At 50.5% G+C, this 15,261-nt stretch overlaps 1 protein-coding gene across 1 annotated transcript in view; it reads right to left on the reverse strand.

The window, feature by feature from the left end:
- IQCE (IQ motif containing E) overlaps positions 1 to 14,229 on the reverse strand; it is a 32,955-nt gene extending 18,726 nt beyond the window's left edge. Inside the window, exons 1-9 of the mRNA XM_007174654.2 lie at positions 14,134 to 14,229; positions 11,573 to 11,701; positions 9,966 to 10,036; positions 7,444 to 7,557; positions 7,267 to 7,317; positions 4,094 to 4,164; positions 2,966 to 3,038; positions 2,718 to 2,767; positions 600 to 763 (exon numbers count right to left, since the gene is read on the reverse strand). Coding sequence (XP_007174716.2) covers positions 600 to 763; positions 2,718 to 2,767; positions 2,966 to 3,038; positions 4,094 to 4,164; positions 7,267 to 7,317; positions 7,444 to 7,557; positions 9,966 to 10,036; positions 11,573 to 11,618 — 640 coding nt within the window. The 5' untranslated portion in view covers positions 11,619 to 11,701; positions 14,134 to 14,229. The remainder of the gene's footprint in view (positions 1 to 599; positions 764 to 2,717; positions 2,768 to 2,965; positions 3,039 to 4,093; positions 4,165 to 7,266; positions 7,318 to 7,443; positions 7,558 to 9,965; positions 10,037 to 11,572; positions 11,702 to 14,133) is intronic.
- Positions 14,230 to 15,261: the final 1,032 nt, after the last annotated feature.

Here is a 15,261-nt window from a genome sequence, read left to right on the forward strand (position 1 = left end):
CACCGGAGCCTGGCCACCTCTCGCCACTGCCGTGCCACCTGGGCCAGGCCACCAGCGGCCCCTGCGAGGCCCTTTCCTACACGGCGTCCACTCAGCACAGGAGCAGGGGGTCCTCGAGAGACGAGGCAGACCCTCCCACCCCTGCTCCAGCCCTCTGTCCCCTGAGTGGCCTGCAGGGCCCTGTTCTCCCCCGCCCTCACCTCTGTGTCCACGGCCAGCGCGTACGCAGGCTGGGCCCCCGGCCTCAGACGCGCCGGGACACTCAGGGGCTCTGCGCCTGCTGGTGCCCCCCCCCGGCCCCCCTCCTCCTCCCCCCCGTGGCCCCCTGACCAGCGCTCTTACCACTTGGCCGGCATGTGACCTGCTGGCCTCTCGTCTCAGCCAGCGCGCCTTCATTGCTCTAGCTCAGTGTCTAGAACGGCCCCTGGCACTCAGCAGGCTCCCGCCGCTTTGCAACACACCTTGGAGCAGCGCTGCCCCGGGGTGCGCAGGGAAAGGAGGGCCACGGCTCCCCTGCGGCCGCGGCCGCCCGCATCTTGGGGCCCCGCCTGGCGTCCCCACCCCCGCCTCCCCCCTTGGCGGCTCTGGGGAGCAGGTACCCTTTATCTTGGAGGCAGTGGGGGAGCTGCTCAGCACGCGGTCCAGGTCTTCCTTCAGGCTCTGGTTCTCCTCCGTGAGCTCCTGGACGCTCTGGGACAAGCTCAGGAGGGCGCTGCTCATTTTTTTCTGCCTTTTAAGGCCGATTTTCTTCTCCGCTGGAGGCCTAGGAGGAATGAGACCAAGCGGCTAAGGTTTGGTGCCTGAACTGGTTTAATACGCCTCCTAAGTGAGGGGTGGGCACTCGGCAGCCCGGGCGCCCAGCGTGGTTTCTGCAGATGGACACTTGCGATTAAACAGGGAACACTAACTCTGAAGCCCAGACAAGCAGACTGCTATCCGTTCCTCTCATCAGCGAGCCTGTGTAACAAAATACTGTGTTCAGTCATTAGTAACGGACGTTAAACAGGATCACTAAAAAACTTGTGGAAATTTATTTTCTCTGTTGTTCCATAAATACTTAGATAATAGTTTTGATCTTGCCTTTTATTCTGCAAAATAAGTCTAAAATACAGTCAATCCCCATTATTCACAGAATCCGTATTTGCAAATTCGCCTACTCACTAAAACGTATCTGTAACCCCCAAATAATGCCTGCGGTGCCTCTGCGGTCACTCTGCGGTCCCTCACGGGCAGAGTGGACGAGGGTCTGAGTTGCAGGCGGGTTCACTCCCGGCTGGGGGAACAAGCGCCATCCGCATCTGGTCTCAGATCTCGTCCTATCCACTGGGTGGATTTCGAGGTCTTTTCACGGTTTTGTGCTTTCGGTTGATCTCGCCACTCTCAGTGGTCCCCTGCAGCATAGTGCTTACTTGCTACGAGGCTGTGACACAGCTCAGAGAGGAACCACACGTGTCAGAGCTTCGTTCAGGCCTGAGTCACGGCACAGTTGGTCAAGAGTTCAGTGTTAACAAACCAACAACAGACACTAAATAAGGTGCCTTTAAACAGAAACACACGTGAAGGCGGGTTGTATACTGGTCAGGTGATGGGAAAGCTGTGACCAGAGGGTCTCAGGAACAGAACTTCGTGCTTCCCCTAGGAGCACTGGTTCAGCATTTCCCAATTCAGTGTTCGTGGACACTTTACAGAACATAACGCTGTGAATAATGGGAATCGACTGTAATTCCTCTGGCCCTTTACAGAAAGTTTGCCACCCCCATTTTATTTAATTTAATTAATTTATTTTTGGCTGCATTGGGTCTTCGTTGCTGCGTGCGGGTTTTCTCTAGTTGTGGCAAGAGGGGGCTACTCTTTGTTGCGGTGTGCGGGCTTCTCATTGCGGTGGCTTCTCTTGTTGCAGAGCACGGGCTCTAGGCACACGGGCTCAGTAGTTGTGGTGCACGGGCTCAGTAGTTGTGGCGCACAGGCTCAGTAGTTGTGGCTCACGAGCTCTAGAGCACAGGCTCAGTAGTTGCGGTGCACGGGCTTAGTTGCTCCGTGGCATGTGGGATCTTCCCGGACCAGGGCTCGAACCCGTGTCCCCTGCACTGGTAGGCAGATTCTTAACCACTGTGCCACCAGGGAAGTCCCGACCAGCCCTCATTTTAAACTACTAGGGGGAAAGGAAAAAAGGGAAGACCATGCCTGGCACATTGTAAACGCTCAATAAATGTCAGTAATTCACTGCAGAGGCTGGTGACACAACCAAATCTAAGATAAGGGATCCCTCTTTCCTAATTTGTTGAAAGCCTGATATCACCTGAGAAAGGGACAAGGGAAAATCCACAAGATAAGGAAACTTTGATGTCTCTCCTAATAAACTTATTTGGCAAGATGAACTTGTACTTGGTACTGAATGTCTTCCGAAAAGGAAGATCTGCTTTGAAAAACAGTGTTTTCTAATTCTAAGCTGGAAGCTGTGAAGTAGTACAAACAATGAAAGCCCAGAGCACCGACTGTGCTGTTAGTGGGCAGCACATGGCAACTGTGAGGGCATGTCTGTAACATCCCAAAGGGAAACACGCCAGCTCTAGCCATGAGTAACATGGGCGCAGGTGCCAGCAAGGCTCCAAAGTCAGGGCAGTGTCTGCGGGTTCCACCTAAGGCCTACCCTGCTCTGACAGCAGTTTAACATGAAAACAACACATGAAACATGGCTCCCAAGGAGAGGATCATACTTCTTTCCTGTCGTTTCAGAACTTGCCAGGAGAGTCTGGAGCCGATGAATCTGTAAACACCAAATTAAAATGCATTTAATACAAAATGAAAAAACTGCAACGATTCCTGATTTCTGCCCAGTGGCAGGAAGTGAGCACTAAGTTGCTGATTTGTGTTCAAGTTAAGATGAACTAGAAGAGGGCCCCTCGGTGCAGCTGGCCCCCCACCCTCCGACCCCGCCCCCCGCCCAGGGAAGGAGGGCACGCACCTCCTCGTAATACGTCTCCATGGCGATCCTCATCTCCTCCAAGTTAGTGGTCTTCATATCAGTCTGCAGTTTGCTAAAAACCGAAGTTCAGAGTTGACATGGCAGGGGCAGCATTCCCGGGCAGAGCAAGAGGAAGCCTGTTTCCCAGAACATGGGAGAAGGATGGGCTTTGGAAGAGAACCGGGCTGGGAAGTGAAGCCTGAGCCGGCCCTCAGCTGGCCGTGGCCTTGCACAAGGCCGACGAGAGAATTCTCACACCTACAGGGCCCTTCCTTGTTGGACCTGCCCCTTTCCAGGGTGAGGTAACCGACCCCCGGCGGATATTCTTTGCTAACAAGGGCCTGTCTTTAAAAACCGCAGTAATTGTGAAGACAGACCTCAGGGTTAGACGGGACGCGTCATCTTTGGGGAAGGTGGGGGGAATGGTTCTTTAAAGGAAAGAGAATCATTTTTTTCAAGTCGTATTTTCTGTATAATTCTTGTTCTCAACACTTAACAGACTTTAGGGAAAAGGCTCTAACAGAGAAATGGAAGTAAAGTTACAGAGTTCAGGATTCTGAGACACAGAAGAAATTGGTAAATGATAAAAATTTTAAGTTGACAATTCCAGCAAGAAACAAAGGAGGGGGGTTCTATTGTATAAAGAGGATACAGCAGAAAGTGAAAACTCAGATTTCCTTAAGTAAACTCAAACACAGCTAGGAAAGGCTCTCCTCTGTGATAAAACAGCAGGAAAGGAGTCCGCGTTGCTGCCCTAAAAACAGCACCAGGATAGTGCGTGACAGCGAGAGAAGCAGGGAGGGGAGATGTCCAAGCATTAAGGGCCTGCATCAAGGTCTATACAATTCATATTGGAGTCGACAAGTGACCACAGAAGACCAAGGAGAGAAAGCACTTCTTCAGCGGAACAGGAGCCAGAAAAGAGGAGAGGGGAGCACTGTTCCTCAGGGGCAGGTGGAAGGCGCGGTGCTGGACACAGACGTGGCGGCAGGGTGGGAACGGAAGCTGGAGCTGAGGGCACAGCGGGTGTGGACGCGGAGCCGGAGGCAGGCCAGGTGCGCGCCCAGCGGGCCCCTCCCGAGCCTGTGCCCCCCCCCGACCCCAGCCGGCCCCCCAGTGGCTCCGCACTCGATAGTGTGGTCCTTCTCCTTGCACCGCTGCTCGAGCTTGAGGATCCTCTGCTTTAGCCCACTGACCACCTGCCAAGGGAACACGACGCGTCAAGCTGGCGTCTCTGCGGCCCTGGCCTCCCCCTCCCCCTCCCCCTAGGGGCTCCCCCCGGGGGGTGGTTGGGTGTCCCCTGCCCGCTGACCCGGCAGCACCTCCACAGCCTCCTGCCAGAGCGCCTTTGCACTTAACTCTCCTCCCCATCAGTGCTGGCGTCTCTTCTGGACTCAGCTGGAGAGACAGGGCCAGGCTGTCCTGCCCGCTCAGAGCAGAGGGGCCGGTGAGTGGGGGCACGGGGGGTGCTCCCGCTCGAAAGGTGCCACCCTCCCCTCCATCCCATTCCACACCCACCCTCTGGAGGGAGGACAGGACGCTGCACGGTTAGCTTCGAGGAAGCCACCTCAGTCCCTAGATGCAAAGCTCAGCAAGCCTAGCCCGCCCAGGACACCCCGGTCCCCAGCACGCTCCTGGGGGGGAGCGGGGCTGGAGGAGGCCGGGCAGCCGGACAGAGGCCGTGAGACGCCCTTCCGTCTCGATGCCTCCTGCCCTCTGCTCATGTGGCACTCTGGGAGACAACACCCTATATTCCCGAAAGAACATCCCTTTCTTTCCCTTTGAAGAGTCAAACAACTTTTTAACGGGATTTTAAGGTATTTTTTAATTATACTAGTAATACATGAATACATTTTCTTGAAAAAAAATTATAGATGACACTATACCCTTTGAGTTGACCCCTGACAACTAAATACTGTTATCAACTTCCTGCGTATTCTCTAGGCCGTATTACACGCGCACACACGCGTGCACAGCCCCGAAAGTCTGGCATTTCGCTGTTGTTTACACAAATGGTGGCCCCCACACATGTCATTTTGCAGCTTGTTCTTTTCAAAACTCAATAGGCCATCTTGGTGATCTGTCCCCGCTAGTTCCTACAGATCTATGTTATTCTAGTTACCCGTTCCTCTACTGATAGATGCTTAACTTGTAAGCCACTTTTGCTATTACAGAAACCCCCCGGCCGGTCCTCCTTGTGCACACGGGCAAGTGTTTCTTGAGGGCAAATGACGTCAAGCAGAAATGTCACAGGACATTCAGGACATTCACAATTCAGTCACAGGACACAGCCACTCTGAAGGGTGATTTGCCAAAGGGTAGTAGAGTGAAAACTGCACGTACCCTATGATCTAGAATTTTTACTTTTAATCAACTTTAATTAAAAAACAAAAAAAAGGGGGGACTTCCCTGGTGGTCCGGTGGTTGAGACTCCACGCTTCCACTGCAGGGGGTGCAGGATTGATCCCTGGTCAGAGAACCAGGATCCCGCATGCCGCGCGACAAGGCCAAAATAAATAAGTAAATATAATATTTAAAACAAAAAAACCCCGAAAAAACAAAAAGACCCCAGGGAGCTCCCTGGTGGTCCAGCGGTTAGGACTCAACACTTTCACTGCTGTGGCCCGGGTTCAATCCCTGATCGGGGAACTAAGATCCTGGAAGCTGTGAGACGTGGCCCAAAAAACAAAAACCAAAAACCAAACACAAAAAAATCCCCACACAGCAACAGAACAACAAAAATACAAAGAGCCCTTTCTCTATAAAAGCATCCATTACTTACAGAATTCAACAGAATTCAACATCCTCACCCTAATTTGGGTGAGAAATGTCTACCATGTAGACATTTCTGAACATAGCTGTGCTGTTTTATATTTTTAAAAAATTTCTTTCCTAGGAATTCCCTGGCGGTCAAGTGGTTGGGACTCTGCACTTCCACTGCAGGGGGCACAGGTTTGATCCCTGGTTGGGGAACTAAGATCCTGCAATCCACGCAGCGAGGCCAAAAAAAAAAAAAAAATTCTTTCTGAAGATGTTTTGTTACAGCGGTATTCTAATTTTGAGTGGCTCCTCCTCAATTTCCCCCCAAATTGGGCAGCTGTAAATATCTTGTGCAAACAGCCTTTAGTACTGGATTTTTTTCTCAAGACATAGTCCTAAAAAGAGCATTGTTAGACAAGTGGTGGGCGTAGTGTTACAGACCATGGCTCCCGCATGGTCACACCATCCTGGCCTTCAGGGCCGACGGTCACTCACTATGAACCCAACTTGGGCAAATCTCTTAACCTCAGTTTCCTGATTTTAAAAATCGGGATTGAAGTCCCTATTACAAAAAAATCAAACGAGATTCTGTACATGCAAACCGTACAACTATACAGTGTTTAAGAGTGGCTATTATTTAAAAACTATTTCTTGTGAAAAACACATTGATTCGTTCTCAAGCACTTAAGTATTTACTTTGTGCCGTTGTAGGCACAGAACTAGGCTGTAATCATTTATTCAGAACAGACTGCCTTTATTCTTTATACATTAGTATAGGTTCTTTGCATATTCTGGATAAAAACTGTTTTATTGATCAATCATGTCTTCCCCCCTCACCCATTATATACTGATCCATTTTCCATTGTAGTCTTATGGGTTTTTATTATAAATTTTAAGTTTATGTTATCAAACCCGTTATTAATTGCATCATTAATGTGATTTTTGTGTTCAATAATCTCAAAATTGGATCCTTTCCAGTTTTCTTTTAGCATGTCAGATTTTTTTAAAAAATGTACTTCCTTGACTCATATGAGGTTTACTGTGATACATTTTTCTCCAACTGCTATAGTTTATTGCCATAGCATTAATCATAATGGCTCCATTTTCCATAATTTTGTTTCATTCAATCTGTTATGTATTATTACATAACATACAAGTGGGGTTTGTATGTGTTTTAAGGTCCTAATTCTATTCCTGCTTTGTTTCTCTGTCTTAAATCAGTATCACTTGTTAAGCCTGATGTGTGTTTTTTAGGTGTGATGGCGTAAGTCCCCCACTGTGACTACCTTTTTCTACAGTGTATTTTCGGCCTTTGTGCTAAGCCTGTTCAGCCTCCCTCCCACTCCCACCAAGAGCCCCCCAGCATCTTCTTGTAATCCCTACGGCTCCGTGGAGAAGGGTTTCAGGAAGTCCCGAGCCCTTCCCCTAATCTGCTCCTCCTCTGGTATGAGTGGTTTAGAGAAAAGGCATCTCTCTAGAGGCTGTTTTGAAGGTAAGATTTCAGTGGACAGGTTATGTGTTTTGCTGGAGATTATACTCACCCAGCCAGTATCAGGTCTTTTCTCTGCCAGCGTCCGAACAAAATCCGGGCCCTGTGGTAAGTAGATTGAGGAATGAAGACAAGATGTGGTCTAGCCCCACCCCATTGGCCTGCTGAGAGGAGCCGGTGACGCCCCACGCCTGCCTCGGGGCACCGCCGTGCAGGGCCAGGAACTTACTCGGGACGGATCCAAAAGCTGCTCTATCTGCCGGTCCTTTCTGCTGTTCTCCTCTTCTAAGCGCCGAAGCTTTGTTCTCATCAGATCCACATTGCTTTTTTGCATGTGTAGAGACTGAAGGAAAGAAGGACCACACACACACACACACACACACGTGCACACACACACATCCCGGTGAAACACTGAGTTGGAGAGGTGTTTTAAAAGCTGCCTAGTTCCCAAGCAGGGCGCTGCGTGTGCAGTGGGGGAGGGAGGTCTGGACGTCACAGTGAAGGCTGGGCCGGGGGGGTAAATGCCCCGTTAGGTGCAGGGCTACCCAGGCAAACAGGAACTCTGCCCCGCACAATGCCAGCAGCACCCCTGCCACAGACAAACGCTGCTCCACCAATCGATACTGCCAGCAGCACTTCTGGAAGGTGCCCACGTGACATGCTCTCCTCCACGTCCGTGTGACAAAGCCCATGTTCTTCACACACCACATACCATCATAGTCTGATATCCATTTAAAATTCTTATCCTCAACTAAGGCTCAGTTGGTCAGAGCAGTGGTTCCCAAACATCTACGTGGGGATGAACTAATCACCAGTCTGTGGTGAACTTAGAGGAAAGACTGTCAGTTTTTCATAAAACTAAGTTTATTCAATTTTTACCACTATCCTGTGTTTTGAAATTATGCCCTTCCTATTATTTCGGACATGTATAGTTCTTTTATGAAATGGTGATGGTAGGGTATTTTTAAAGTTTGTTTTCAACGGCCTCACTTGAAAAAGCTTTTCCCTAGTCCGGGAAACCCCACAGCCTGAAAAGCATAAGGTTAAGCCAGCGCTCGTAAGCCTCATCTGGAAATGCCCACACGGGTCAGCTAGTGTCGTGGTTAACCGGCTTCCAGCACCAGCCTGCACCCAAATTAGCCAGTTATCTCGGAGAAGTCCTTCTCCTTTCAGGGGACTCGTAGTGCTCGGAAGAGAGTCTGAAATGTCTGAACACGGCCAGCCCCCGCCACTGGAAAGACAATTCAAAGTGTGCGTCCCACTGAGGGAAGCCTGGGGAGTCGGCCACATGGCCAGAGCCGGCAGGAGAGGTACCGGCCCTCACAAGTGTTTAGTGAATTAGTCAATTAATGTACGGTCGCTGGGACAGATAAGAAATCCAATACCGGGAATTCTGCTTCCAGAAATATGGATTCCACAAAAGTGCACTCACTTTTGCCTATTTCTCCTGCTTAGCACGGCTAAAAACCCTGTACTAAAGCCCCTTCACGGATTATTTTGTCGCATCCTCACAAAACCTTGTGAAATTGTATTATGATTATTCGCATTTTTCAACAGGAAACTGAGGCATTACCTGCCCGAGAAAAACCACCCTGACGCTCCAGCTCCCAGAGCGACAGAGTCTTGAAGATAAAACTCCCTCCTCTCTGAAGAGAAGCCTCGGCTTATTTAGTTTGAGTGAAGTCAGCATGATTTTACCCGGAGACCCATTTCTGGCCCCAGGCAGCTTCCTCCGGAGAATGTCGCTGCGGCGACTGTTCAGGGCTCTCGGAGCTCACGCGTTATGGTCCCCTCACCAAGATAGCAACCCTCCCTGCGGTGCCCGATTCGCTTAACGCATCTCAGGACACGGACGACCTGACTCATCGGGCGGGCCCTGCACTGCTGTGCAGCTCCCATGGGTGAGGCTGGGTCCCGTCCAGGGGCCCTGGCCCGGTGCCCCTCAGGCGAGATGGCTTCTACACTCCTCACGTGCTCTGGGCACGCTGGCCGCCAACGCCCTGCTTAACTGGCTGCCCAGACTGATCACAGCCCTCCGGACGCGGCTCAGCTGGCGGGGGGCGGGGGTGGGGTCAGGACGGCAGGTCTGTGAACAGACTCACGTGACAGAAGGGAAGGAACCCCAAGAATATGTGTGGCCGTTAAAGACCGGTGTGGTGTCGCAGTGACGGTGAAGCAGATGAGGATGACGTCATTTACTGCAGTGCAGTTTGTGCCTTAGGGGACGGGTGGCAGATGACCTTGATGGAAATCCTGGTTCTACTACTGGTTAACCTTGGATAGACTACTCACCTCTCTGAATCTCAAGGCTATGACCTCTCTCTCGGGGCCCTTGTGGGCATCAACTGAGATCAGGCCTGTGAAATGCCCTTAACACCAAAGAATTACACAAACGGGAAGTTATTGATAATAATAACACCAAAAGACCTATCATAAGGCCAAGTCTCAAGGCGCAGAGGGACCGGAGTTAATCTAGCCCTCCCTCCCCGAGTGCTGTCCGCCACGGGGGCTGGAGAAGCAGAGCACGGCGGGCTCTAACTGATGTCCAGGCTCCTCTCACAGCGGGCTCGAGGCCCTCCGTGAGCCAGTGTCGCCCCACTGCTCAGGCACCGGGCCAGGGTGTAAACTCAGCTGTCACTCTACAGCTCTTATTCTTCCCACATGACACATCCCAGCACAGGTGTGACTTTCCATCCACGTTACCAATGGCTTTCCCGCTTAAAGTCAACAGAGAACAGAGGGAAACGCTACCTTCTTCAGCTCAATGATCTCGTCATACATATCCTCCTTCTCTCTGTAGACAGGGGTCCCAGGAACATAACCTGCAGGGAGACACACAACCCTCTGAAAAGACTGTCTGCAAAGTAGAAGGAATTCTTGGCCATACCTTAAGGGAAACCTGGAGGTTAATGAAATTAGCCTTTTTTTTGTTTTACTTCTTTCCCCAGAAGTAAGGAAACCAAAACCGGTATTGATATAGAAAGAAGAAGCAAGAGAAAACTAAAAGATGTGAACACGGGGTCTAATTAGAGTAAAAGGATTAACGGAGGGAGTCAAAAGGAGAAGTGATGTCTTTAGATTTTAAACAGCAAGCAGATAAAAAGATAAACACAAACAAACGTGGTCATGTCATCACGCAGATGACAGCACCCAGTCCGATGTCTAACGGTAGGTACAGTGTACACTGGTCTCTGCTTCCATGTGATCCCTAACGGGTCAGGACCCTGAAACACACCAGCCTGAAACAGCGCTGCCAGCTAGCAGTGCGGCAAGGTGACCATCCCTGGCACCAGGACAAGGTTCCTCTGTGCTTCCCACGGGGCCAGGGCCGACAAGAAAAGCACTAAAGCTGAGGGAGGAAGCACGTGGGTAAGACCAGACAGGAAGACAGAAACATGAAAACCAACCGATTCTTTTCGGTGAGATCTGGGGTTTTTATTATCCTTGCAGTTTTCATTTCTGAGATTGTTTATACAACAAATTTAAATACAACTCTAAGTTTAGGGAGATAGGCACCACTGAAGCCCGGGACGATGTCTCTGTCCACATCCGGAAAGCCGCTTTCTAGGAGGGCAGGATGGACCTTCAGGGGTCACTGTACTCAGGACACTCCGACTGAGGGAGCCCCAGATCTCACTTTGTCAGAGCACACCCACCAATCCCCACGCCCTTCCGCTCTGCTTTCCCTCAGTCGTGGCCGTGTCACCATCAACGTGCTCACCGTGGCTGGCAGAACGCCTGAGGTTTGACCTCTTCATTCTTTCAGCTTCGGTCAAATAGTCAGGGGTGCTGCTGGGTGGGGGGGTTGGTCCATGCACGCTCCAAGGTGAAGTCTGATTTCAGGGCTGGGGTCAGACTTCCTGGTTTCGACGTGCATGGATTTAACATGACAGGTACAAGCAGAGACAACGGAAGGCGCTGTCTCTAATAATCAGTCTTCAGGGTTGATGAAAGCTTAGGGAGACCAGTGGTGTGTGAGAAACGTCCAGCCACCGGCCCGCAAAATAAACAAAGCCCTGATGTGTGGCGTTTGCCCACTCCCGGGGTGTGCGTATCCCTGGCACACCCAATCTCAAACTGCCGGCGTGACGTGGGACAGCTCACACAACTCCTCAAGCCAGCAGGAGCAGCTCCAACACAGGACTGCCCGCGGCGCCCAGACAAGCCAGGACGCAGGCGGCAAACGTCAGGAAACACACCACATGCTGCGTGAAAGCCGGGAGGCGCGATGTCGTTGAGAAGATCAAAAACAGCACGGCTCAAACGAGTCGTATTAAACGCCCTGTGCCGAGTCACCACCCGAGATTTCTAAGACGCTTCTCTTGAGCAGGAAGGGTTTCTCCCGGGCGACCACATACCTTGCTTTGAGCTTCCCAGCCACAGCTTCTGGGGCGTTAAGGACATTCGGCTCCCGAGAGGCACGGTCCCCGCTGTCCTCAGAGATCTCCAGGAGGCCACTTTTCTCGGCTTAGACTGATAAGGTGACTCTAAAAAGCCAATGTGTGGATTTAGATGTGCAAAGTTATCGATGCCCGCTCAACATAGGTGCTTCAGAGAGACAAAAATGATAAAGCAAAATATTCACAAGGGCATGACAACCCCAGATGAACACATTCTGACAAAAATTAAAACTATAGTTATGATTTGTAGGTATACTTACATTTGTTTTTTACTTTTTATTATAGAGGAGTAACGGGACATTTATTTTAAAATATGAATCTAAAATTCTACCAATATTACAGTACTTAATTTCCCATTCAATCTTTTCAGATGCATATGTATTTTTATATAGTTGCAGTCATAGTGAACACACAACTTTGTATCCTTTATACTTAACACTGTAAACATTTTTTCATGTTGTTGTCAATACATAGCGTGCAAGTAATATTTAGAACTTGATATGTAAAACGGCTAGAAGAGATGAGAAAAAAATTATATTTTTCCAGGGCATTTTTGAATTTGTCATCAAAACAATGGAAAGGTTTTAAAATTATATTTTAATCTGGAATCTTACCTCTAATTATGTGAAATATGGAGATTATGCAAACTTATGCAAAACCGAGCTATTCATAAAACATGCTTATATTTCTTAAATACCAAATAAATTTATATCTGTAGAAGGTCCTGGGATTCTAAATCTAATACATTTAATTTTTAAAATTTCTAAGATTTTTCCATGGCTTCAGAATTTATGGAAAATTTCCCATTATTGTTTAGGGTGAAGGAGTAAAGACACATTGGACCCTGAGGCATTTCCACTCATCCGGGACCACCGTGCTCCACTTCCAGGATATTTGGAAGGCCTTCCAAACTTTAAACATGCATTTAAGTGCTCATTTATGAAGGTAAATTAGTGATCGGAAAAAACCCACAAACGACATTTCCCTCCTAAATGTATGGGATTTATCGATAAGTAGTAAGGATTCCCAAACATGTACGCCTATGGATAGAGCTGTGAAGGAAGAAGAAAAAAGGCAGCAGGCGGTGGAAACCTGTCGGCGTGGAAGGACTGGAAACTGGCCGCCCGCCCTGCCCTCCTCGGAGCGCTGTGAGGCCCGAAAATCTCAGAGCGCAGGTAGCTGCAAACCCACGTGGCCCCGGACTGGGCAGTGAAGAGAACCACTTATGAAGTGAACAGGGCAGGCGTGACTCCTGCTGTCACAGCCCGGAAATCAGACAGGCGCACACCTATTAAGGGAGTGTTAGGAGGGCGGGCTGGGGGTGCCCCAGGGAGGGGACACAGAGCGTCCTGTCGCCGTGTCCATGCTGGATGAGCAAGGTGCCTGGGATAAGCACTGGTGCGGGGACAGGCGTCAGGCGTGGCCGGGGGAGAGCACGGCGGGGGGCGGGCGGGGCAGAGCTGCTGAGTGACGGCACACCTCTTTGGGGGTTTTAATGCTTTGGGGGTTCTGGCCATCCTAAATTACGTGAAACACAATTCTGACATTTATAGAAATCGAGATAAAAGTAATTTGATTACTAGCATTTTCAACACTTGAAATGCTTGACTTCCAGCAAGAATAATGAGAGATGTCTCACATTTACCTTAGGTACTTTCTAGACAAGAAGGACTGAAACAAAATGGTCTGAAAAGAGAAGGTTTAAAACACAAACACCCATACTTTCACTTTATATCAATTCTCAATTTTCTCCACGGAAGGAGAGCCAGGACCTCCAAAATCCAAATTGCTAGATGGTTTCTTTCTAATGCTTGTATTTGTTTGTAATATAAAACATGCTTTCTTCTCTTTGCAGGAATTTATCTTTCTGATTATGTTTTTCCTGGGCTAATATGAAAGTTCACTTGTATTCTCTGAGTGTGTCATATATAAGACAGTATGTTTCAAATACTTACGTATATAAGAAATGTAAGCATACACATATTGTACATACACGCATAGATAATAAGTCAGGCAAGGCCACAGGCTGTGGGCAGCAAAAGGAAGCCAATCTAGGATTTGGTTTGTCACAAAGGCCTCGGGAAACATAAAATTCAGCATAGCACCCAGATGAACAGCTTTGTGTCTCGAGGAATAAATCCTGCGTTTTCTTCACTTTGGCAGCGCTGGGAAGCGTATGGCGACTTGAGAAAGAGAACATGAAAGGCCGAGAAGCACGGTGTGTGTGGGAGGGAGGAGGGGTGCTCAATGGGACAGTGAGAGCTCCGGACCTCAGCCCTCACTGGACCTCCTCCCACTGGGACGCCTGCGGGGGGCGGTGACCCCGGGAGTGAGCGCCTGAGGTCCCAACACGAAACGGAGCCAAGTGGCAGAAGGGTCGTGCCTCAGTGACCCTAAGGGTTCAGAGAAGAAAGCGCTCCTGATTTTCCTCGCAGGACACTGGGGAAGGAGGGCTTCCAACCACCATTTTCTGAGTTAAACTGTGGAAACTTGAGGGACGGGGGCCTGGTCATACTTACTCGGTGATGTAGGGGGAGGTTTGTGGAAACTTTTCCTTTTTGCTTTCTGAAAGAAAGAACAAACGATGGAAAGCAGGTTGAGCCTTCTCGAGCAGCCCGAACGGTCCCAACCAGGAAGCACCGGTGTGTTCAGAATGGGCGGGGGCGGTAGATTAACTGGCCAAAGCAGAGTGCAAGCAAAGGAGGGAACTGGGCACGGGGAGGCGCCCCCCGACACAGAAGCAGCAGCCCAGCCCGCGTCCAGCGGAGACGGAGGTGTGCCGACTCAAATCCGCCCTGAAGGTACCACCAGCTGTCCCCACGCCACCCAGGAGCACGGGGGCGTGACTGTCCACAGGGGGGACTAAGAAAGATGAAACCTGAGAGTGAGGCAGAGGGGAAGGTGCAGCAGGAGTGGCCCGCCTGGAACCCGGGGGCCCCTTCCGTGCCTTCTTCCCCGATCTGCTTCACACCGGACAGAGAATCCCACTTACTTCCCTGCCAGCGGGAATACTGAAGTGCTCTGTGCAGGCTGACTTTCCCCCAGGAGATTGGTCCAGATCCCTCCTCCTCCCGGGAGCATCTTGGGCCCGTGCCCTCGGTGGCGTGGAGGGAACACTCTTAGCTCTGCGGAGGTCCTGCGCCTCAGACAACAGGCCCAGGGTGCTGCCCCTGGCGTCCCCAGAGCTGCGGTGGGACGTGCTGGGGCCGCCTTCCCCCAGGGCTATGTGCTGTGGTTAGGCTAGAATTTATCTGCTGGGAGGCGAGCACCTGCCAAGGTCTCCTTTCTCACACCTCAGCCTCTGACTGCATCACGGAGCTCTGCTCCCGCGCCCCCCCCCCCGTTACGTGTCAGGATTGGGGGGCTGGGGGCGGGGGGAGTGCGGGCCAAACCCAGATGCAGGATAGGAACTTGTCATCAGCCTCAAAAGTACTCAGCTCACGACTAACTTCTGGGTAAAAGTTTTAAAATTATAATCTAAGTTATTCAAATCCACCTGAGGGCTTGGAGCTTTTCAAACTCGGAGCAGCGTTTGGAATTTGTGATGGGGCGCTACACACAGCACTTGTGGGGAGGCCGCGTGTAAGCGTGTGAGTACCGTGGAAAGGGAAACCCGGGCAGCCACGCCTCCCCTCCCCTGCACTCAC

The sequence above is a fragment of the Balaenoptera acutorostrata genome, chromosome 15 (genome assembly GCF_949987535.1).
Source record: "Balaenoptera acutorostrata chromosome 15, mBalAcu1.1, whole genome shotgun sequence".
NCBI lineage: Eukaryota > Metazoa > Chordata > Mammalia > Artiodactyla > Balaenopteridae > Balaenoptera > Balaenoptera acutorostrata.